General features: G+C 68.9%; 11 protein-coding genes across 11 annotated transcripts; 6 read left to right on the forward strand and 5 right to left on the reverse strand.

Annotated features, from left to right (window-relative positions):
- Positions 1-32: 32 nt before the first annotated feature.
- On the reverse strand, positions 33-4,333 carry MICPUCDRAFT_56002 (uncharacterized protein; the record flags this gene model as incomplete). The annotated part of the gene is made up of 3 exons (XM_003057110.1): positions 2,905-4,333; positions 1,894-2,738; positions 33-1,705 (listed from the first exon to the last, which is right to left on the reverse strand). Exons 1-3 carry the CDS (start codon positions 3,687-3,689, stop codon positions 33-35), a joined length of 3,303 nt encoding a protein of 1,100 aa, XP_003057156.1. The 5' UTR covers positions 3,690-4,333.
- Positions 4,334-4,385: 52 nt separating this feature from the next.
- Positions 4,386-7,522, forward strand: MICPUCDRAFT_46607 (uncharacterized protein; the record flags this gene model as incomplete). Its single annotated transcript, XM_003056647.1, has 2 exons — positions 4,386-4,524; positions 4,715-7,522. 2 exons carry the CDS (start codon positions 4,386-4,388, stop codon positions 7,312-7,314), a joined length of 2,739 nt encoding a protein of 912 aa, XP_003056693.1. The 3' UTR covers positions 7,315-7,522.
- Positions 7,509-9,741, reverse strand: MICPUCDRAFT_56004 (uncharacterized protein). Its single transcript, XM_003057111.1, has 2 exons — positions 8,922-9,741; positions 7,509-8,872 (listed from the first exon to the last, which is right to left on the reverse strand). Exons 1-2 carry the CDS (start codon positions 9,712-9,714, stop codon positions 7,590-7,592), a joined length of 2,076 nt encoding a protein of 691 aa, XP_003057157.1. The 5' UTR covers positions 9,715-9,741; the 3' UTR covers positions 7,509-7,589.
- A 453-nt stretch (positions 9,742-10,194) lies between these two features.
- Positions 10,195-10,656, forward strand: MICPUCDRAFT_8217 (uncharacterized protein; the record flags this gene model as incomplete). The annotated part of the gene is made up of 1 exon (XM_003056648.1): positions 10,195-10,656. A coding segment is annotated over one exon (462 nt), but the record flags the coding sequence as incomplete, so codon positions are not given.
- A 904-nt stretch (positions 10,657-11,560) lies between these two features.
- On the reverse strand, positions 11,561-13,003 carry MICPUCDRAFT_38587 (uncharacterized protein; the record flags this gene model as incomplete). Its single annotated transcript, XM_003057112.1, has 1 exon — positions 11,561-13,003. The coding sequence occupies one exon, from the start codon at positions 13,001-13,003 to the stop codon at positions 11,561-11,563; it is 1,443 nt and encodes a 480-aa protein (XP_003057158.1).
- A 354-nt stretch (positions 13,004-13,357) lies between these two features.
- Positions 13,358-13,954, forward strand: MICPUCDRAFT_6629 (uncharacterized protein; the record flags this gene model as incomplete). Its single annotated transcript, XM_003056649.1, has 1 exon — positions 13,358-13,954. A coding segment is annotated over one exon (597 nt), but the record flags the coding sequence as incomplete, so codon positions are not given.
- Positions 13,955-14,235: 281 nt separating this feature from the next.
- Positions 14,236-15,934, reverse strand: MICPUCDRAFT_56008 (uncharacterized protein; the record flags this gene model as incomplete). Its single annotated transcript, XM_003057113.1, has 2 exons — positions 14,236-14,726; positions 14,884-15,934. The coding sequence occupies 2 exons, from the start codon at positions 15,932-15,934 to the stop codon at positions 14,236-14,238; spliced, it is 1,542 nt and encodes a 513-aa protein (XP_003057159.1).
- A 216-nt stretch (positions 15,935-16,150) lies between these two features.
- MICPUCDRAFT_56009 (uncharacterized protein) lies at positions 16,151-17,008 on the reverse strand (the record flags this gene model as incomplete). The annotated part of the gene is made up of 1 exon (XM_003057114.1): positions 16,151-17,008. The coding sequence occupies one exon, from the start codon at positions 17,006-17,008 to the stop codon at positions 16,151-16,153; it is 858 nt and encodes a 285-aa protein (XP_003057160.1).
- A 209-nt stretch (positions 17,009-17,217) lies between these two features.
- On the forward strand, positions 17,218-18,454 carry MICPUCDRAFT_56010 (uncharacterized protein; the record flags this gene model as incomplete). Its single annotated transcript, XM_003056650.1, has 2 exons — positions 17,218-17,307; positions 17,444-18,454. 2 exons carry the CDS (start codon positions 17,218-17,220, stop codon positions 18,452-18,454), a joined length of 1,101 nt encoding a protein of 366 aa, XP_003056696.1.
- A 114-nt stretch (positions 18,455-18,568) lies between these two features.
- MICPUCDRAFT_56011 (uncharacterized protein) lies at positions 18,569-21,407 on the forward strand (the record flags this gene model as incomplete). The annotated part of the gene is made up of 1 exon (XM_003056651.1): positions 18,569-21,407. The coding sequence occupies one exon, from the start codon at positions 18,569-18,571 to the stop codon at positions 21,371-21,373; it is 2,805 nt and encodes a 934-aa protein (XP_003056697.1). The 3' UTR covers positions 21,374-21,407.
- A 67-nt stretch (positions 21,408-21,474) lies between these two features.
- MICPUCDRAFT_62037 (uncharacterized protein) lies at positions 21,475-22,482 on the forward strand (the record flags this gene model as incomplete). The annotated part of the gene is made up of 1 exon (XM_003056652.1): positions 21,475-22,482. The coding sequence occupies one exon, from the start codon at positions 21,475-21,477 to the stop codon at positions 22,114-22,116; it is 642 nt and encodes a 213-aa protein (XP_003056698.1). The 3' UTR covers positions 22,117-22,482.
- Positions 22,483-22,497: the final 15 nt, after the last annotated feature.

The following is a 22,497-nucleotide window of genomic DNA, read 5'->3' on the forward strand; positions in this document are numbered from 1 at the left end:
CATCGCGAAAACGTGGTCATCACAGCACTTATTCACTGATACGACGAGTCCTGACTCTGATACGTGTACCCGCCCGCGTCCGTCCCTTGCGACGGCCTCCCATCGCCAAAGTACGACCCCGCGTCCCGCCCGTGACCCTGCGACGGCGCCCCGTGCGCGCTCTGCGAGTCCCCCGCGAAGTTCGGGTACGCGTAGTCGCCGACGCCGACGCTCCCTTGCGAGAACCCGTCGCCGTCGAAACGCAAACCGTCCGGGTCGCCCTGGGACGACCCCGGACCCGTCCCCATCCCGCCGAAATGTCCGTGGCCGCTCCGCGCGCCGAAGTTGTGCCCCGGAGGACCCGGTCCCGCCGCGGGGATCGCGTACTGCCGCGAGTGCGACGCCGGCGCGGCGTACTTCCTCGGGTTCGACGCCGCGCCGCCGCGGTCCCGGAACCCCCCGCGGCCGCCGTCGCGGGACGGCCACCCGTCGCCGTCGTACGCGCCGGGCGCGGACGAGTGCGCCTCCATCGGTCGGAAGTCCGGGTTCGCCCCCGGGGGCGCGATGTAACTTCGCCCCGGGCGGTGCGACTTCGGCTTGCTCAGCGTCATCGCGCACTCTTTCAGCGCGTTGAGCGGACCCTCCACGAGGCACTCGCAATCGCGGAAGTGCTGCAGCAAGTCGTGGAACAGCGGCTGACGCGACAACACCTTCGGGTTGCCGAGGATGACCAGCCCCGACCGCGCGCGCGTCATCGCGACGTTGAGCCGCCGCGGGTCGTTCAAAAACCCGATCCCGGCCTTCTCGTTCGACCGCACGCACGACAGGATGATGAAATCCTTCTCGCGGCCCTGAAACGAGTCCACCGACGCGACTTGAATCTCGTTGTACAGCTGCTGTCGCAGCACCCCCGCGCGCGTCATGTGCTGCACGACGTACGCGCGCTGCCCTTCGTACGGCGTGACGACGCCGAGCGCCTCCGGGGCGACGCCCGCGCGCAGGAAGTGCGTCACGATCTTCTCCACGGAGACAGCCTCGGTGCGGTTGAGATACGACGTCCCGGACGCGGAGATCTCCTCCGCGCCCGTCATAGACCAGAACATCATCGGCGTCGACGGCTTCGGCCACGGAAAGTTGACGTGCGTCATCAATCGCTCCGCGGCGGCGACGCCGTTCTGCAGCGCGCCCTCGTAGAAGGTGTTCGACGGGAACTCGGACAAGCACGGGTGCATGCGGTACTGGACTTGCAGACGGATCGGCTGCACGCCGAGGAGGATGAGGCGCTCGAAGAGCGACTGCCCGAGCCCGGCGCGCGCGGCTTTTTTACACGCCACCACCGGGCCGAGCTGGCAGTGATCGCCGACCATGACGACCTGCTTCGCGCCCATGATGAGCGGGATCAGACACTCCGGCTCCGTCGCCTGCGTGCTCTCGTCCATCAGCACCTGACGGAAGCGGAAGTTCGCGAGACGCGGGTCACCCGCGCCGACGGCGGTGGTGCACACGACGTCCGCGCTCTGTAAAATTTCGCGCTCAGTCGCGCGCTTCAACGCGCGGTACTTCCTCTCGTCGTTCGACGACAGCTCCCCGAGCTCGTCCTTCAGCTGCTGTAGCTTCGCGAGCTCCGCGTGCTCGGGGGAGTCCAGATGTGCGACCTGGTAGTGCAGCGTGAGGTGCTCCACCGGGGACAGCACCGCCTCTCTGGACTTGGCGGCGACGCGTACCACTTTCAGGGTCGTTCCATACGAGCGAATGTCGGGGTGGAGTTGAAAGGCGTCAGTCGGAGTTGAAAGGCAACGCGGGCGGGGATTGAAAGCGAGGTGTGGGCGGTGAGAGATGCGCCGGCAAAAGTCCTTAAGAAACGGCGTTCACCACGCGAACGCGGTCGTATGGGGACCAGTGTATAGAACGCACCTTTCAACCCCGTCTGCTCGATCTTCTCCGCGAGTTGATCCACCGCGACGTTCGACGGCGCGCAGACGATCACCTGGCCTTGGTTCTGCTGCGCGAGGTGATACACGATCGTCGCGGACGTCACCGTCTTCCCCGTCCCGGGCGGGCCTTGGATGAGCGACAGCGGTCGCCGTAACACGCTCGCGACGGCGTTGACTTGCGAGTGGTTCAACTCGGGTAAATTCGGCGCCGACATCCGCTGCGGGAGCGTCGTTCTCAGCTCCTGCGGGTCGACGTCGTGCCCGAGGAGGAGGTGGTAGATGTACCCGGAGACGGAGGTTTCGTCGAGCGCGAACGCTTTCATCGCAGCCTGCATGCGATCGAACGACGTGCTCTTCCAGAGGAAATCCACGCTGAAGCCGGTGGAGTGTTCCACGGGCGCCTTGCCGCCGCCGCTTCGGAGCTCCAGCCCCACCTCTTCGTTCGCGGTGAACTTCAACACCGACCCGACGCCAACCCACGTGGTTCGCGTCCCGTCCGCGTTTGTACCCACGTGCCTCAGCTGCAGCTCGTCGCCGACCATCAGACGCGCCACCTCTTCGTCCGACGGAAACGTAAAGTACGCGACGCGTCGTTTGTTCAGTCCCACGTCCCACCGCACGACGAGCCCGTCCTTCGACTGCGACTCTTTCTGCTGCTTATCGTAGTCCGCCTCCATCTTCAACAGCGGCCCGAACACGTTCTGGTACTGATACGCGTCCGCGTACCGCAGCGCGACCGGCTGCGCCTCGTCGTCCTCCCCCGGCCCGCGCATGACGTCCTCCAGCGTGGCGTCGGGCGACGTCTTCCAGAGCTCCTCCAGCTTGCTCGCCTGAGGGTAATTCGAGGGTCCACACGAGCGATGATATCGGGGTGGAGTTGAAAGGCGTCAGAAGCGGAGTTGAAAGGCGTCGAGGTGTGTCGGGATTGAAAGCGAGGGACTCTGGGCGGAGAGATGCGCCGGGAGAGAAGTCCTTAAGGATCGGCGTTCACCACGCCGACGCGGTCGTATGGGAACCAGTGTAAGGAATACGCGCCTGAGACGCGGTGAGCTGCCGCGCCCTGAGCGCGTCTTGCTCGCTCGGCGTCTTCACGAGCCACGGGAGAAACGTCTTGTCCGCGATCAGAGGCTGCCACTGCGTCAGGTCGAGGTTCATGTCTTTGAGCGCGGCGAGCTGCGCGTTGGCCCCCGCGCCGGATGCGCCGGATCCGCCCACTCCCGGCGCGTTCATCGCGGGATCTCTCGCGAGCAACACCACCACCTCCTCGTCCTTGCACGGCACGAACCCCAGCGTGAAGACGTTCCTTTGCCCGGTGAGATAGCACTCTAAGATCATCTCCCCGAGCGGGGAGTCGCGGTGGAGGCACACCTCCTTGTTCCTCGACCGCACGAGGTGGTACACGAGGCACGACGCCGGGAGCGTGTTGTGTCGCGAGTTGCAGAACCATTTGCCGGTCGCGACGCACTTGGCGACGCACGCGGGGTCTTGGATGCCGCAGTACGCGCACGCCCACTCCGCGACGGGCGCGTCGTCGTCGTCGTCGTCGTCCGAGGACGCGGGGGACGCCGCGGATGCGGCGGCGTCGCGAGGCGTCGAGTCGCGCATTCCGAGCGCGCCGAAATCGGCCGCCAGGCGATCGTCGGCGTCGACGCGCGCGTCGGCGTCGGCGTCGATCGCGGCGCCCGCGGCGGCGCCGTCGCCGGTGAAGTCCGGGTACGAGTACCCGTCGTCGCCGTCGGCGTCCACGACCCCGCCGTAGTCCTCGAACTGCGACATCGCGCGCGAGGTGAGGGGGTCACGCGCGCTCGACGCGGCGACAGATCTGCGGGATCGTTCGGGCGGCCTGCCGACTTCGTCGACGCGCGACGCGCTCCGGGATTTTGAGCGATTTTTTCGTGCTTTCGTACTACTGTACGTACGCGCCGGCGCCGCGTATAACTGTTTGCCTATGCGACGACCTCGACGAGGCGGTGAAGGCGGGAGATTTTTTTAGCGCCTTCTCAAACAAGTCGCATTTTCTTCAAGCTTCCTTCTCCGGCGTCGCTCCGGCGAGTTACACCCCGACGCGCGCGGGTTCCGAACGCTTCACGCGGAAAGCCACTCCCGCGACACACGCGCGCGCGACTCGCGCCTCATGAGCGAACGCGAATGCTAAGTCTTTGGCGGCGACGAGAAGTCATCGAGCGAGTCACTAGTACAATGATGGCTGGAGCGCACTACGCGTCCGCCGCGCCCGCGGGCGTCGCGCGCGCGTCCTCGGTCGCGTCGTCCTCTCCCGCGACGACGGCGCGCGCGCTGCGCCGCCTCGCGCAGGGCGCGACCGCGCGCCGCGCGCCGCCGTGCCGCCCCGCGCCGATCGACGCGCTCGCGTTCAGCGCGCGGGCGACCGGAGGGTTCGGAGGCGCGCGCTTCGGCCACGCGGGCGGCCGCGACGCGCTTCCGCAAGGGAGGAAATTGATGCAGTCCTCGGCGATGGCGCAGCCGAGGGAGCTCGTGGACGACGACGGCGTCGACGACACGGGCGGACCGACGCGGATACAGCGGTTCAACGGGAACGAGCTCGACATCACGGTCTCGAACAACGGGTACTCGAGACGCGCGTACTTCTCCGGTGCGTCCCCGACCCTCCTCGTCCTCGCACTTCGCTCGTTCGCGCGCTCGACGCGACGCGAGAGATCTCCCGCCGCGATCGATCGTCGATCGTCGATCGTCGATCGTCGCGCGCGTCAGCCCGCGCGCCGACCCGATCTTCTCCCGCGACCCGACCCGACCCGCGCGAATGAATCCTCCTTCCCTCCCAGGCTACGACATGGACGTCGCGGACGATTCGAAGACGGAGAAGAAGACGAGCGATCTCGAGGGCGACAAGCCGGACAACCTCGCCGGTTTGATCGACGAGGTGCAAACGGTGGAGACCGTCGAGGAGGCGAAAAGAGTGCTCGGCGTGTTGATGAGCAACCTGGGCAGCGCGGACAGGCCGATCTACCACGCCGTGGACACCGAGGTGGCGGACATCGACGTCGCGGACCAGACCCCGGTCGGTCACGGCGTCGTGACGTGCTTCTCCGTGTTTTGCGGTCCGGACGTGGACTTCGCGCCGGGCGCGGGGGGCGGCGGCGGCGGCGGCGACGCGGCGGCGGCGGACGGGAAAGAGAACGACTCGGGCAACGGCAACGGCGACGGCGGCGGGGGAACGTCGACCGGCGCGAAGAGGAAGAGTCTCCTGTGGGTGGACACCCTCAAGCTCGGGGACGAGGGCTGGGCGATATTCAAGCCGTATTTCGAATCCCCGGACGCGAAAAAGGTGTGGCACAACTACAGCTTCGATCGTCACGTCATCGAGAACCACGGGGGAATCAAACTCGCGGGATTCGCCGCGGACACGATGCACATGGCGCGTCTGTGGAATTCGAACCGCAAGCTCGAGGGCGGGTACTCCCTCGAGGCGTTGACGTCCGACCCGAAGGTGATGTCCGAGGCGGGGGAGATGTTCAGCGAAGCCGGCGAGGAGTTGATCCGCTCGAAGAGAGGGATGAAGAAGATCTTCGGCAAGCCGAAGATTAAAAAGGACGGCACCCCCGGGAAGACGATCGAGCTCCCGCCGATCGACCAGATTCAAAACGATCCAGAACAGCGAGAGACGTGGATCGAGTACTCCGCGCTGGACGCGCAGGCGACGTGGTTTTTGCGCGAGAGCCTGGAGGCGAAGCTCCGGGGGATCTCCTGCGACGCGTGCCCGCGTCTGAGCGACAAGCCGACGTTTCACGAGTGCGCGAACCTGTGGGAATTTTACACGACGTACCTCAGAGAGTTTGGCGAGGTTCTCACGGACATGGAATCCGCGGGGATGTTCGTGGATAAGAAGCACTTGGAGGGCGCGGAGAAGCAAGCGCTCGCGGACAAGAAAGTCGCGGAGGATTACTTCCGGAGGTGGGCGATGAAGATGTGCCCCGCTGCGGAGCACATGAACGTCGGAAGCGGCATCCAGGTTCGTCAGCTGCTCTTCGCCGGCGCGCGGAACAAGAGGCCGGACAAACCCGGCGTCGAGAAAGAGCGCGAGTTCGCGATGGTCTCCCCGGAGTGGACGGCGTGGGACGAGGGCGGAAGAGAGGGCAAAGCCCCGAAGAAGGGCGCGAAGTTTACGCTGCACGGGGTCACGAAGCGCGACCTGGCGGTGCCGGTGTACACCGCCACCGGCCTCCCCGCGGTGTCGTCCGTCGTGCTCAGGTCGCTCGCGGGGAGGCCCGGCGCGGCGAGGGAGATCGTGGACACCTGGGACGCCCTAACGGACGCGGAGAAGACCAACGACGCCCTCAAGAAGAGTTGCGGCGCCGCGTACGACGCGTTCGGCGGCGGTTACGACGGCGCCGAGGCGTGCGCCGCCGTGGACGCGCTCAACGACGTCGCCGCGATCGACACGCTCCTCTCGAACTTCATCATACCGCTGCAGAGCGATAACCTCCGCGGGAAAACCGGCAGGGTGCACACGGCGCTCAACATCAACACGGAGACGGGGCGCCTGTCCGCGCGCAGGCCGAGCCTTCAGAACCAGCCCGCGCTCGAGAAGGACCGGTACGGGATTCGAAAGGCGTTCACGTGCCGCCCGGGAAACATCCTCGTCGTCGCGGACTACGGCCAGCTCGAGCTCCGTCTGCTCGCGCACATGGCGGGGTGCGCGTCGATGCGCGAGGCGTTCGAGGCTGGGGGCGACTTTCACTCGCGGACCGCGATGGGGATGTATAAGGAGATTCGAGAGGCGATGGACGAGGGGAAGTGTCTTCTGGAGTACGGAAGCGAGGGGTACGACGAGGACGAGGCGAACCGCCCGGCGCTGGTGAAGGACATGTTCGCGTCGGAGAGGAGGAAGGCGAAAGTGTTGAACTTCTCCATCGCGTACGGGAAAACCGCGCACGGGCTCGCGAAAGATTTCGGCGTCTCCACGAAGGAGGCGGAGGACACGGTGAACTTGTGGTACAGCGACCGACCGGAGGTGAGGGCGTGGCAGGAGGTCCAACACGCGAACGCGACCAAGTTGGGGAAGGTGAGCACCCTGCTCGGGCGGCACCGGAACCTCCCGGAGGCGTCGTCCAGGGACGAGATGCGACGGCAGCACGCGTTGCGAGCGTCCATCAACACGCCGATCCAAGGAGGCGCCGCGGACATCGCGATGCTCGCGATGATGCAGATCCACCGATGCCCGCGTTTGAAAGAGATCGGGTACGAGCTTCTGATGCAGATCCACGACGAGGTCATCTTAGAAGGGCCGGAGGAGCACAAAGATGAGGCGCTCGCGCTCGTGAAAAGACACATGGAGAACCCGTTCAACGACCACGAGAACTTGTGCGACGTGGACCTGAACGTGGACGGGAACTACGCGAAGACGTGGTTCGAAGCGAAGTGATGCGCGAAGCGAATTTCGCGCGGCGGGGGCGGGCGGCGGGTGGTGAATGTTTCGCTCTTTCGGAGACGACGGACGACGCGGCGGAGACGTCGGAAGACGCGGCGGAGAGTGCCGCGTCGCGGAAAAAGGCGCGAAGCGCGCGGGCTCATCGCGGTTGGTTTTAACATGTTTCACACGCGCCGTATACGTCAGCTCGGAGCATCAAATTATTTACATCCTCTCACGTGCGACTATCATACACTATCATCCTCTCACATACCATACACTATCATACACTATCGCGGCTCGCCTCCACGCGCGCCGCGTCCCTCCCCTGCTAGTCGTGTTTTCCTAATAACCTTATGCGAAGGTATAAAAGAGATGATGGTCGCGCACACCCCGCTGAGCTCGGCGAGCTCCAACGCCCGTCTCGCCTGAAACGCTTTAATCATCTCCAACCGCTGCTGAATATCGACAACCGAGGGCGCGAACGCCGCGTCAAAATGCGAGAACATCGCGTTCGCCGTCTCGCGCGCGTCGCGGGCGAACGCCGCCGCGATCCCCGCGTCGCCCTGACCGCGCGCGCCCTCGGCCGCGTTCGCTCCCGCGCTCGTCGCGTTTTCAGGCGCGTCGTCGAAACGCTCCATTTCCTCCATTTCCTCGTCTTCGTCCTCCTCCTCCTCGTCTTCGTCGTCCTCCGGCTCGTTCCGCTCGAAATCGTCGAGGGCGTTTCTCGCGGGGTCGTCGCGATCGCGCGTCGCGCCGTCGCCGTCGCCGTCGTCCGCGTCGCCCCCGCGCGCGGGGCTCACGTCGTCCGGGGGGACGTTCACGACCTCCCACGGCGATTTCGCCCACAGCGCCTCTTCCCTCCCCCCGTCGTGTACTTCGTGCTCGTCGAGCGCGAGCGCCTCGATGGACGCGACGTCGCGCTTGCGGCGAAGGCGACGACGAACGCACGTTTCGGCTTGATCTCCGCCGAGGCGCTCTTCGTCGTCGTCCGCGGCGGCGTCCGCGGCGTCCGCGGCGGCGGCGCGATGGTCCGCGCGCGCGCGTTCGGATTCGGGTACTTCGTCGACCACCAACGGGGGCGTCTCTGCCTCCTCCAGTTCCGGTTCGACGCGCGGCTTTTTCGCGACGACGTCCGCGTCCTTCGCGTCGGGGCGTGTCTCCGCTCGTCGCTTCCTCGGCGCCTGCTTCGTCCGCGGGGCCTTCCCGAGTTTCCACCTGACGCCGCAAGCGTTGCACAGCGTCTTCGGTCCGTCCGGGCCGTGCCTCCACATCGGCGTCTTTCGCGTTCGGCAGGTGCGGCACACCTTGGATTGCGCCCTCCGCTCGTTGCTTCCTCCGCGCCGGCGTCGGTCGCGGGGCAGCAGTCCCGGCGTCGGTTCCGGTTCTTGGTGTTCCGGTTCCGGTTCCCGATCTGGTTCCTGATCTGATTCCCGATCCGGCGTCGTGAATCGGATGTGTTGTTTAAACGTTCGCGCGGGCTCTTGCGGCGGCGCTCGCGCGCGGGGAGGCATCGTGACGCGTTCCTCCTCTTCTTTTTCCTCTCCGTCCTCGTCGTCGTCTTCTTCGTACGCTCCGCGTTCGCGCTCGCGCCCGTCGTCGTCCGCGTCCGCGTTCGCGACGTCGTCTTCGAACGCCCCCCCCCCCCGCGTCCTCTTCCGCGTCCGCGTCAATCTCGATCGGATCGCGCGCGGTCCCGCTCGGCGCGGCGGTCTCGGCCGCGGTCTGCCACGACGACATCAGCTCCTCATCGTCTTCGACGTCGCGGATATCGCGGCGAGGAGGGGCTTGGACGGCGCTCGCCCCCTCCACGCCGAGGGTGCCGGCGTCGACGTCGGCGACGACGACGCCGGACGCGCGCGTCGTCGCCTCGGTGACGGTGTCCGGCGGACAGCGATTCGCGGCGACCGCTGCGGTCACCTCGACGTCTCGGACGACAATCTCGACCACGTCATCGATCGCGGGGCTGCTACGCCTCGGCACCGGACTCGAGGCGCGCGCCGGCTTCGTCTTGGTCTTCGCGGGAGCCGCCGGCTTCAAATTTACCCCCCTCCGGAGCAGAGAGTGCGCCGTCTTGTCTGGGAAATCTTCGTCGGTCCATCGGTAGGGATCGTGACCTTCGTCGCCTTCGCCGACGACGACGCGCTCGACGAGACCGCGCGCGGCGTCTTGGGCGTAGAGTTGCGCGCGATCGGCGACGGCGTCGTCGTTCTCGGACCCCATCTCGCTGGATATCGCGCGCCTGACTGCGGTTTTCCACACATCGCGGTCTATCGCGGCGCGATCGTCGCGGCGCGATGCCGACGTCGACGCCGTGCGGTCGAGGTGTTCGTCCGCGACTGCGCCGTCGATTCGTTCGTCGTCGTGCGCCCGTCGCGCGCGACAGCACCTCAAGGTGGCCTTCTCCCGCGGCATTCTCGCAAGTCTCCTCGTGCGGGGGTGCACACATTTGTTAGGAAAAAGCGCATCTTTAGGCGATCTTTTGGTAAAAGTTTCGCTCCGGTCCGAAAAAAGCGGCCGGTGCACCGGCACGAGACGAGACACTACCAGTGGAACTCGGGAGCGCGACCGCGGCGCGCTCAACCGTCGCTCGCTCCGCAGAGCCATCAGCGCGCGCGGGCGATGTTCGGCCCCGTCGGCGCGCGCGGGCGCGGGCGCGGCGGGCGCGGCGCCGCCGAGCGCAAGCCGCGAGCGTGGCAGATCGAGCAAACGCGAGGCAGCGACGACGACGACGACGACGAAGACCGCGGCGGCGGCGACGCGCGCGCGGTGCCGACGACGAGATCGCGCTCGCGCTCGCGCTCGCGCTCGCCGTCGCCGTCGCCGTCGCCGCCGCCCCCCGCGAGACAGCCGTCGCCGCCGCGACGGAAGCGATCCGACGTCTTCAAGAACCTGAACCCGCGCGCGCGCCTTCGCGTCGAGATCGACGGCGTCGACGTCGGCGCGCTCGTCTTGGAGCTCTTCGCCTCGGACGCGCCGCGGACGTGCGAAAACTTCCTTCGCCTGTGCGAGGGCCGCGATCGATCGACGCGAGCCGACTCGAACGCGGCGCTGGACTACGTCGGAAGCGTTTTCCACAGGATCATCCCGGGCTTCATGGCGCAGGGCGGGGACTTCGAGCGCGGCGACGGCACCGGCGGCGAGAGCGTGTTCGGACCGACGTTCGCGGACGAGTCGTTCTCGCGTCGGCACGACGCGAGAGGCGCGCTCGCCATGGCCAACTCGGGGAGACACACGAACGCGTCGCAGTTTTACGTCACGTTCGCGCCCGCGCCGCGCTTGGACGGAAAGCACGTCGTGTTCGGCAGGGTTACGAGCGGGTTTCACGTCCTGGACGCGCTCGAGCGCGTCGGGAGTAAGGCGCGTTCTATACACTGGTCCCCATACGACCCCGTCGGCGCGGTGAACGCCGATCCTTAAGGACTTTTCTCCCCGGCGCATCTCTCCGCCCACCCCACGGTTTCAATCCCCGCCCTCGGCGCCTTTCAACTTCAACTGACGCCTTTCAACTCCACCCCGACATTCGCTCGTATGGAACGACTCTAAGAGCGGGGAGCCGCGCGGAAGAGCGGTGGTCGTCGCCGCCGGCGCGATCGCGGACGACGACGAGGACGACGACGACGCGCCGCCGCCGCCGCCGCCGCCCGTCGCGGACCCGCCGCGCCCGCCCGTCGCGAAGTCCCGCCTCTCGAGCGTGACGTTCGCGGACGGCACCACCGCAAGCGATGGCGCGCGGCGGCGCGACGAAGACGGGTCCCGACGGGAACCGAGCCCGAAGCGCATTCGCGGCGGCGGCGGCGCGGCGGCGTCGGCGGCGGCGTTGCGAGCGACGATCGACGCGCTCGCGGCGCGAACGCGCGCGCTCGAGGCGGACGTCGACGCGTGCGAGCTCGGCGGCGTCGGCGGCGGCGTCCGCGCGGTGGAGCGGCTGCTTTACGAGGCGCAGGTGGTGGAGGTGGCGCTCACGGACGTGGTCGTCGCCGTCGACGAGGGGGGCGTCGACGCGGAGGACGACGACGCCGAGTTGATGGACGTGCGAAGAGCCGCGCGCGCGCTCGCGGCGCGCGTGACGAGGGTGTCCACGACCGCGAGCGAGATCGCGTACGGGTCCGGGTCCGAGGACGAACTCGCCGGCGACGCGATCGAATAGCGCGACTGAGTAGCTCGTCGCGACGACGACGACGACGACGATCGAACTATAAGATAGCTAGCTTGGCCCCGCGCGTCGTCGCGTCATAGGGACCCTAATAAACTCTGACCCTCAATCGTTCGTTCGCGGCCGCGCGGGGGACGCGCGCCGGCGAAACGTGAACAACGCGACGCGTCCTTCCAACCCTCGCACCGCCTCCGTCATCGTCCCCTCGTCCGTCCCCGCGCGCACGACCAGCCCGTCCCCGCGCGCGAACGCTTCCCCGCCCGCCGCGCGCCACGCCTCCGCCTCCGGGTGCTCCTCTCGCGTCACGTGCCCCCCTTGATGCGTCTCGAGCGCCGACGCCTCGCCCGCGAAGACGTCGAGCGCGCGCGCCTCCGCGACGAGCCCGCGCTCTCCCGCGCGCTCACACAGCTCCGCGGCGAGCTCGCCGCGTCGGACCGCCAGCGCGACGTGCGCGGCCGCGCGAGGCGCGGTCGAGAGCCGTCGCGCGATGCACGCGGCGAGCGGCGCGGCGTGCGACGCGTCGTAGAGCAAGTCGCTTCCGAGGACGCAGTCGAAGACGTCGTCGTCGGCGAGTCTCGGGAGAGACGACAGCCACGCGTCGTCGCCGCCGACGCGCTTGTGCACGAAGTTCGTCGAAGAAGCGGTCGTCGAAGCGGCGCCGTCGTCGTCGGCGTCCAAGCGCGCCATGTCGTCCCTCCAGTCGAGAAACGCGACGCGCACGGTTTTTTTTTCGGATGTTTTTTCAGACGTCTCCGTCTGAGCCTCCTCGGCGGCGGCTTCGAACGCCGCGGCGCTGCGCTCGAGCGCCTTCAGCGCGCCCGGCGCGCCCTCGGTCAGCACCACCTCCCTCGCGCCGCACGCGGCGGCGGCGAGGCCGCACAGCCCGCACCCGGCGCCGAGCTCGAGCACGCGCCTCCCGCGCGCGTCGACCAGCCCGCCGTCTGCGTCTTCTTCTCCCTCCTCCTCGACGCCGTCGCCGCTCGACGCGTCGACCGCGTGCGCGAGCACCCTCGCCGCGCCCCATATCCGCCACGCGAGCCCGGCGTCGTTCCACGACGACTCGTGGACGTCCACGTCGACGCCCGCGCGTCGCAACCGCACGCGCTCCACCCCCGGCGCGCGCGTCGCCGCCGCGCCGCCCACCTGCGACCCGCCGACGGCGAGCAGCTCGATCGTCGCGCCGCCGTCGTCTCCGCCGTCGCATCGCGCGCTCGCGGCGACCGCGTCGCCGACGAGCTCCGCGAGCGCGTCGTCGCCGTCTCGTATCGCGCGGTTGAGCGCGCACAGGAGGACGGGCTCCGCGCCGTGCGCGCGCGCGAAGACCGCCGCGCGCGCGTCCGAGGCGACGCGTCGGCACAGGAGGATGAGATTCGCGCGGCGGCGAGCGGACGCGGCGGCGTCGTCGGCGTCCGCGCCGCCGCGATGCGACGCGGACGAAGAGACGGTCAGGTCGTCCACGAGCGCCTCGAGCTTGCGGAGCGAGTCGCCGCCCGCGCGCTCGTCGTCGTCGACGAGGACCTCGCACACGACGGCGTCGTCGGCGGTCATCGCGGCGGCGCGCGCGCGCGCGAACGGAATGAATGCGCGGGAACGGGCGACGAACGCGCGGCTCACGTTCGTTCGACAAGACAAGACGTGATGCGACTGGAAGAGCAATAGACCGAACCCACGAAAGCGCGCACTTCGCGGACGCGCGGCGACAGCGCGCGCGACGTCGCCGACGCGAGACGCGATAAGATGGGAGCGACGACGACATCGGACTCCTTACTCTCCGCGGCCGTCGCCGTGGCCGGCGCGTGTTGCGCCGGCGTCGGCGTGGTGACGGCGCTGCGAATCTACCGAGACGCGAGACGACGGACGAAGAGACGGAGCGATCCCGCGACGTGGGCCGCGCGCGTGGACCTCGCGGCGGCGTACCACCTCTGCGACCAGATGGACATGAACGAGGGGATATGCAACCACCTCACGGTCATGGTCCCGGGGACGAACGACCGGTTCCTGTGCGTGCCGTACGGTCTCCTGTGGAGCGAAGTCACCGCGTCGAACCTTCTGCTCGTGAACGGAAACGGAGACGTCCTCGAGGGCACGGGCGAGATCGACTCCACGGCGTTTCACATTCACAAGGCGATCCACAAGAGAGGCGTCGTCGCGGTGCTGCACACGCACCAGCCGTACGCGACGGCGCTGTGCTGCACGGACGCTCAGGACGGCGGGTTCAAGCTCGAGATGTGCCATCAAAACTCGCTTCGGTTCTGGAACGAGATCGCGTACGACGACGAGTTCAACGGTCTCGTCTTAGACGACGACGAGGGCGAACGCCTCGTGAAGGTCATGAACGGCAGGAGGATTTTGATGCATCAGTCGCACGGCATCATCGTCTGCGGCGCGTCCGTCGCGGAGGCGTTCGACGATCTGTACTACCTGGAACGCGCGGCGAGGCAGCAGATTCTCGCGCAGTCGACGGGGAAAAAACTGAAACTCGTCGGCGATGACGTCGCGATGGGGTTCAAGAACGACTGCGAGGACGACGGCGCGAAGTCGAAGTGGGCGAACTTGCACTACGACGCCCTGAAGCGGGGGCTGATGCGAGGGCCGGGTCGCATCTTTTGCAGCGCGGACTATATTTTTCCCAACGCCGCCGTGGAATTAATTTTTTTGGTTTGGTTCTCGCGTGCAGCTTACCTATTCGTTGATGAGCTGAAGGAGCACATAATTCGAGCATAGGTTTGTATTGAGAAGGGGGGCGCCCAAACGACCCCCGAGCGAGCGCGCGGAAGCGCTCACATGACGACGCACGACTCCGCGACGGTGCGCGCGCGCGTCCGCCGTTCCCCGCCGTCCTCTCGCTTCCTCTTCGCCCCCGCGCCGCCGCCGCCGCCGCCGCCGCCGCCGGCGGCGGCGACGCCCGCGGCCTCCTCCGCGAGCGCGCGCGCCTCCGCGGCGGCGAGCGCCGCGGTCGCCGCCGCCGCGGTCGCCCTGTCCATCGCCTGCCGCGCCCTGTACTCCTCCAACGTCAGCATCTCCGCGCCGAGGCCGATCGCTCGCAGCTTCTCTCGCGCCGCCGCCGCGCCGCCGTCGGACTTCGACGTCACCACGCGACACACCCCGCGCCCGATGAAGACCACCTGCAGCGGCACGGCGAGACCCGCGGCGGCGAACCGCTGCGCGATCGTCCCGACGGACGTCCGCGGCGCGACGTCGGTGAGGAACAAGACGCCGCTTCGGTCCGGCGGCGGCGGGTCCGGGCCGATGAGTTGCATGCGCGAGAGATCTGAGGGTCGTTCCATACGAGCGAACGTCGGGGTGGAGTTGAAAGGCGTCAGTTGGAGTTGAAAGGCGTCGTGGACGGGGATTGAAAGCGAGGGACCCTGGGCGGAGAGAGACGCCGGGAGAGAAAGTCCTTGAGGAACGGCGTTCACCACGCGAACGCGGTCGTATGGGGACCAGTGTATAGAACGCGCCTGAGCGTTGCGTCGGCACCGCGCCATCCGCGGCGGCGAACGGGACGTTCCCGAGGAGCCCGACGGACGTTCGCGAGAGCGGCGGTCTCGCGGCGACCGCCTCCGCCTCCGCCTCCGCGTCGCCGTCGCCGTGGAAGATGGAAATCCATCCGTCCCCGTCCGCGTCCACGAGCGCCCGGCCGTGGACGGTCATCGTGAGGAAACACACCCCGGTCATGAACGCGTCGTATCCAGCCTCGTGCGCGAACGCCATGCACCCGCCGCCGCCGTCCGTCGCGTCGTCGTCGTCGACGACGTCGCCGCTCGCGTTCGCGTGGAGCGCGGCGTCGTACCGCGTGAACGACTCGGGGAACGCGATCCAATCCAGGACGCTCTCGCCGGACCGTCGGAACGGCGCGCACGCGCCCGCGGCGTCCGCCCGCGCGTTTTTGGTTTTGGTTTTGGTTTTGGCTTTGGTTTCGTTTTTCTTCCCGCCGCCGACCGCCTTCGCCTTCCCCTTGCCGTTTTCGTTTCCGTTTCCGTTTTTCGTTTTAATGTCTATAACCGTCGTCGCTTGTGCGTTATTATTATTCCCGGAGGATAACATCTTCGGCACGGACGCGCGCGTGAGGCGCTCGTACAGCGGACCCAACCCCGTGTCCACGCTCGCGCCGCTCTCCCCCGCCACCGCTGCGATCACCGGCGCGAACCCGGCGGCGATGAGCTTCGTGTCGTACAGCGCGCCCGCGAGCGCGCTCGCGAGCGACGCCTTGAATCCGCGATACGTGCCGTCGAGACCCCCGGGCTCCGCCGCGAGGAACTTGTCCATCGTGAACACGACGTCGAGCATCGCGTTGTGGCCGACGGCGGGAGCGCCGCTCCTCGCCAACGTCCGAAGCGCGAGCGTAAATCCCTCTGACAGCGCCTCCTCGCGCTTCTTCGCCGCCTCGTAGGCTTCCTTCTCGCGTCGCACCTCGCTCGGCGTCGCGCGCTTGAGAGATATCCGCGCGACACCGTCGGGGAAATCCCTCCGCGTCATCGCGATGAACCCCGGCGGATCGTCGCTTCCGAAGACGTCCTTCTCCAACGTCTGATGAGGGTAATCGCCCGTACGAAGCGATTTCGGGGTGGAGTTCAGGGGCGCGTCAGACTTGGGAGTTCAAAGGCGGCACGGTGTGTCGGGATTGAAAGCGAGGGACCCTGGGCGGAGAGAGACGCGCCGCGCGCGGGAAGAAAGGTCCTCGAGGATCGGCGTTCACCACGCGAACGCGGTCGTACGGGAAGCAGCGCGAGACCAGACGGAACGCGCCTGATACGTCAGCGCGCGCAAAAACGCGTTCGTCGGCTCCAACACCAGCTCGCCGTGCGCGTCGTCGCTCTCGTCGGTCAGCTTCAACCACGCGGTGACGACCGCGATGAGCGCGGCCACGACCCCGCGGTCGCGGTCGTTGCTCGGCACGATCGGCGGGCGGTCCCTATTTCGATCGCGGCGCGCCTCCGCCCTCGCGCGCTCCGAAGCCGGCACGTACGGGACGCCTTCGCGGATGCACTTGTTGAAGTCGAAGCCGTTGTTCGCGAGGAACGACAGCGACGACGCTTGGCATCCGAACGCGCTCGCGTCCGGGAGGGCTCGGTGATCGGGGAAGAGCCAGAAGTTGAACGGCCGCGCGGTCCACCGCCTCGAGCGCGGGTCGAAGTGGAAGGTGCAGACGCCGTACTGCAAGACCGCGAACGCTCGGACGCACGCGTGGACTTTGCGGAAGCGCTCCTCGGGGGTGTCGAGCAGGTCGAAGACGGTGTGCGCGCCCGCGTTGAGGCCGGTGAACTCGCAGTCGAAGCTGCGGTGCGTTGGTCGCGCGAGGTGGGGAACAGAGGGACGGTGAGCGGCGGGGACGCGGGGACGCGGGGACGCGGGGACGCGGGGACGCGGCGGCGGGCGGCTGCGCGCGTGGGAAAAAAACAACACGATGCGATCTGAGTCACCCCGTGCGCGAATCGACGGGGGGAGCGGCGCGCGCGCGCGCGCGCACCTCCAGAACGCGAAGTGCGGGTCCGCGACCGCGGCTTCGAGCGCGTCGATCGCAGCCTCGAACGTGTCCCGGGTCACGTCCATGGCGCGTGCGGCGCGCGCGGGGGCGAGTCGCGCCGATCAGCGACGAACCGTCGACTACCACTAACAAAACTTTTTGGCACCCGCCGCGCCGCGCCGGCCGAGTGCCCGGGACAGCCGGCGAGATCTCCACGCCAGAACCCCGCGCCCCGCGCTGAAGGCGAGGCGACGGAGCGCGCGCGCGCGCGTCCGCGGTGGTCCAGAACGACGCGATGGCGCCGCCGCCGCCGCGGCCGGCGTCGGAGGACGAGTTCAAGGCGCGCCTCTCCCCCGCCACCGCCCGCGCGGACGGACGGATCCCCGTCGCGCGCGTTCAAAACATCCATCCATCGCGTCCTTCGCGCTTCTCGGCTCCATCACGCGACGTCCTCCGTCCGATCCGATCCTATCCGACGCCTCCCGCCTCCCCCCTGTGTGGGCCCTCCGTCCCGTCTTCAGGCGGACGACTTCTCCGTGAGCGAGTACGTCGCGTCGCTCGTGCGCCCGCTCCTCCCGACGACGGAGACGCCGCTCGAGCGCGTCACCGTGGACGACGTCTACCCCGTCGCGGGCGCGATGCTCGACCGACTCGAGCTCGCGCGCGAGAAGCTCGTCAACCTCGAGCGCGTGCACGCGATGCGCGCGGCGTCGCTGAGCGCCAGGGCGCGAAAGGAAGAGAAAGCGCTCGAGCGCGCCGCGGACGGGCTCAAGAGCGGCGTCGGCGCGCTGTCCACCGCGCTCGACGCGATCGAGACGCGCGTGTCGCACGTCGCGTCGAGGACGGGGCGCGTCGGCGAGCGCCTTCGCGTCGCGGACGCGCAGCGATTGGCGACGACGGACGCGGTGTCGCTCGCGACGCACCTCGCGGCGTTCAACGCGTGCGAGTCGTTCGAAGATCTGCGCCTTCACGTCGACCCGCTGTTTTACGACCAAACGCGCTCGCCCGAGGCGGCGCGGCTCGCGCAGCGGCTGCTGCGCGTGGCGACGGAGGCGGCGGAGAGCGAACGCGCGCGTCGGAAAAAAACCGCGCTCGCGGAAGCCGCGCGCGTGCATCGCCGGCGGCCCCCGGGGACGGGGCCCAGGCCCGGCGGCGCGGGCGCGTCGTCGTCGTCGATCGTGGACGAGGTGGACGCGAAATCGCGCCGACGCGAGCGCGGCGAGGACGCGGGCGGTGGACCGAAACCGCTCGCGCTCGCGCGCGCCATCGACAACCTGGAGCGGTACTGCGACCAGCTGGAGAACGACGTCTTGCTCGCGTTCGCCGAGGCGGAGGACGAGGGCGATCTGCGCGCGATGAAGCGCGCGGCGAAGACGCTCTCGCGGTTCAACCAGGGCTCGTCGCTCATCTCGCGGTTCATCGCGACGCGGCCGATGTTCATGTCCGTGGACGCGGTGAACGAGATCGAGGCGCGTTCTCCTTCACACTGGTTCCCATACGACCGCGTCGGCGTGGTGAACGCCGATCCTTAAGGACTTTTGCCGTCGTCTCTCTCCGCCCAGGGTCCCTCGCTTTCAATCCCGACACGCCTCGACGCCATTCAACTTCAACTGACGCCTTTGAACTCCACCCCGACGTTCGCTCGTATGGACAATTACCCTCAGGCGCTGAGGGCGGCGGCGCCGGATTACGCCAACGCGTGGGTCGACGGCGGGTACGTCACGGAGAAGGACGCCGACGCGGCGGCGACGCGCGCGATCCTCGCGCTGGAGGACTTCTACGAGCGCGTCCGCGCGGAGGTGGCGGAGGAGGTGCACCGCGCGATCGAGATCTTCCCCAAGCCGGTCACCGCGTTGACGCCTCTCGTGCGGCGAGTGATGGAGCAGCGGGCGCGGGGCGCGTTGGACGCGCTGTTGCCGCCGGCGCCGGCGCCGCCGCGCGCGCCGTCGCGCGCGGGCGGCGGCGCGATGCACGCGGGGTCGCCGACGAGGTTGAACCGCGAGACGCGGCGGGCGCTCGAGGCGGAGCTGATGGCGAGGAGCGGGAGCGGGAGCGACGCCGCCGCGGTCTCGGGGACGGGGACGGGGACGGGGACGGGGACGGGGACGGGGACGGGCGGCGGCGCGGCGGCGGAGACGCCGAGTCGGAAGACGCCGCGCGCGGCGAGCGGCGTCGGCGTCGGCGTCGGAGAGAAGGCTGGCGAGGTGGCTGAGACGCCGGCGCCGGGCGCGGCGGAGGCGCGCGACGACGCGGCGGCGACTTCGACTTCGAACGCGACGACGACAGCCGCCGCCGCCGCCGCCGCCGCCGCGAGGATCGACCCTCCGTCCGCGATGATGCCCCCGCCCCCGCCCCCCAGCGCGTCGCCGCCGCCGAAGCGCGCGCGCGAGGGCGTCCCCCCCGGCCCCGGACACTTCGCGCTCCTGGCGCACCTCCGCGTGCTCTGCGGCGCCGTCAAGGCGACGCGCGCGCTCGGTCTCGCCGTGACGGACCTCGTCGAAGGCGTCGTCGACGGCTCGGAGGCGGCGCACGGGCTCTTCAGCGAGCGACGCGACGAATACGCGGAGTTGGAGCGGTCGTGCGTGGGAGGGCTCGCGTCCGCGGCGGCCGCGGAGGGCGCGACGCCGGACGACGCCGGGGGCAAGATCCCCGGTATGGACCGCCTCGTGCGCTGGCACGCGGAGGCGACGGAGCGCTGCGCGGTGGTGCTCGCGCCCGCGCCGCCGCCGCCGCCGCCGCCGCGGAGGAGCAAAAAGACGGGGAAAATACTCGTGACGTCCCCGATGAAGCGCGCGGCCGACCGCGCGCGATTGCGGACGAGCCGGCTGGGGGGCGGCGCGTCGCCGAGGTCAACAGACGGCGCGTCCGACCGCGCGCGGTCGTCGGACGAATCCGAGTCGGACGCCGACGACGCGGACGACGACTCGGACTCGGACGACGCGCCGCCCGTCTCTTACGTCAAAAAACTCGGGCTGGATAACCTCGACGCGAAGGACTTCATCCGTCACGGGTTCGTCCTCCCCGGGTACCTCCCCGACGGCACGCGCAAGCCGGACGCGCCGTGGGCGGACTGGGACGGTCTCGACGCCGAGTTCTCGAACGCACCGGACCCGGGCGTTTCGGGAAACGCGCCGGGGCTCAGGGACGCGGCGGCGACGGCGCGCGCCATCGCGTCCGCGACGTCCGTCGCGTCTATCGCCACCGCGGAGAAGTCTGTGACGTCCGCGGCGATCCGCGAGGCGTCGCGCCTCGCCGTGAGCGCGATCGACGCCGCCGTGGAGACGTGCGAGCGGCAGTCCGGGCGGATGACTGGGAAGACGTCGCCGACGGACGTCGCCGTCGGAAGCGTCGGCGTCGTCCTCCGAGCCGTCGGCGCGACGAGGGAAGCGGTGAACGCGATGCGCGAGCACGTGCTGCGCGCGCGCGACGCGCTCCTCGCGCGCGTGGAACCGCCGTACACGAGCGCGAGGAGCGCGAACTCGAGGGAAGGCGGCAAAGGCGGAAACGGCGGCGGGATCGAGGCGTGCTCGTCCGCGGCGGCGGCGGCGGCGGTGCGCGACGCGTGCGAGACGTTCGCCGAGGCGTTTGAAACGTTTGAACGCGACGCCGGCGAAAAGGTTGTCGCCGCGTTGCAACGCGGCCTGAAGTCGCTGTTCTACGTCCTCGAGCAGAAGGTCCTCGCGTCGACGCAGCGACGCGCGGAGTTCTTGCCGTGCGAGGACGAGCTCGGGATGCCCGGCGGCCCGAAATTCCCCGGGCAGGAGCCGTCGGACGCGTGCGTCGCCGTCGTCTCGACGTTGAAAAAAGTCCGCGCGATTCTCCTCTCGCACGTCGCGCACGACGGCGTAGACGCGGACGCGACCGACCCGAACGTCCGGCAGTTCGTCAACGAGCTCGCGCGCAAGCTGCGCGCGTCCGTGACCGCGCACGCGCAGCGGTTCACGTACAGCATGACGGGCGCGATGCAGATCAAGAGGGACTTGGGCGAGTACGAGGCGTTCGTGATCGACGCCGGGTGCGACTCGAGGGCGCAGCTGTCGGAGTGGCGTCGGACGTTGGAACTCAGCGGCGCGCTCGTCATTCCCCCGGACGCGCTCCCCGGGATGTTGGCGGAGGTCACGAGGGAGGCGACGGAGGACGCGAAGGCGGCGGAGGCGGAGGAGGCGGCGGCGTGGGCGGCGAAGAACGGCGGGCGCGGGGAGGAGGAGGAGGACGCGAGAATTCCGCCGGAATTCCGCCGGAATTTCGACGGAGACGGAGGCGGAGACTTCCGCGGCGCGCGGCCGGCGCCGGAGCCGAGGCCGGAGCCCGGGTGGCTCGTCAAGGCGCACGTGGATCGGGTCGTCGGGGAGTTCATACGCGTCGCGCAACGGAGGGCGGATTATCATCCGTCGATGTTGTCGCTCGCGCGTCAGAAAGCCGCATCAGAGGCGACCGGCGCGGGAACGTAGAAAGACTGGAAGAGACGGAATCGAAATTGAAAAGTCCCTCCGGTCGCGCTCTTCCAGTCTTTCCCGCGCGCCCCGCCGCCGCGTCTCTTCGCTCGCTCGTCATGCCGCCGTCGCGCGCGCGCGAGGTCGACGCGCTCGACGCCGTCGCCGAGTTCGCGAGCGCGCTCGTGGGTCGCTCCCCGGCGCCGCCCGCGAAGAAGATCAAGACGTTCACGCGCCGCGAGCGCAGAGGCGCGCCGCCGCCGTCGCCGAGGGCTTCTTCCCCGCCCCGCGAGGTCCCCGCCGCGCTCGCGCCGTCGCCGAGCCCGTCGAGGGACGACGATCGCGAAGAAGAAGATCTCGAACGAGACGTCGACGTCGACGTCGCGCCTCCCCCCGCGCGGACGAGGGAGGCGCGCGCGCGGCGGTCGTCGCCCGCGGCGGAGGCGGAGGCGGAGGCGGAGGCGCCCGCGCCGCCGCCGCTCTCGTTCGAGAACGACGCGCTCCCTAGCTTCCCTTCCCCGGCGCCGCTGCCCGGCGCGCGCGACGACGACGACGACGACGACGACGACGACGCGCTCGCGCCGTCGACGGTCGACAACGCGGCGATCCTGCGCAGCCCCGCGGGGAAGGCGGGCGCGGCGGTCATCGAAGACGTCGAAGCGCGCGGGCGCGCGCTGCTCGGCGCGCTCGCGGAGAGCGCTTCTTCCACTCCGCGCTGGAGGTGTTCGCGACGCGCGTCGACGAGTGCGAAGCCGCGGTGACGGAATGGCTGATCGAGAAGACGACGCGGCTGGAGCGAGACACCGCGGACGATCTCATCTACGGCGCGAAGCTGGAGAAAGCGGAGGCGTGCGTGCTGGGGTTCACCGCGCGGATGTCGGACGCGCGTTTCGGCGGCGACGCGGCGGCGGCGGCGGCGGCGGAGGAGGAGGAGGAGGAGACGAATGATAAAGCGCTCCCCGCCGTCGCCGCCGTCTTCGTTCGCCCGAGCGAAGCCCTCGGACGCTGAGACGACGCGGCGCGCGTCGAGACGACGAAGAAGACGGACGCGTGTCGAACGCGGCGCGCACGACGACGCGGCGAACAGAACGACTTTGCGTTATTGAAAGAATCGTACGATAAAACGATGAAGACCTAGCGTC

Source organism: Micromonas pusilla (genome assembly GCF_000151265.4).
Source record: "Micromonas pusilla CCMP1545 genomic scaffold MICPUCscaffold_3, whole genome shotgun sequence".
NCBI lineage: Eukaryota > Viridiplantae > Chlorophyta > Mamiellophyceae > Mamiellales > Mamiellaceae > Micromonas > Micromonas pusilla.

What these genes read in the sequence shown, in the direction of transcription:
- MICPUCDRAFT_56004 (XM_003057111.1), bottom strand. Translation starts at nt 9,714, where the DNA reads ATGCCGCGGGAGAAGGCCACCTTGAGGTGCTGTCGCGCGCGACGGGCG. An exon ending in GGGGGGCGTTCGAAGACGAC is followed by an intron (nt 8,873 to 8,921) that starts GTCGCGAACGCG and finishes GCGAACGCGGAG; the next exon opens with CGTACGAAGAAGACGACGAC.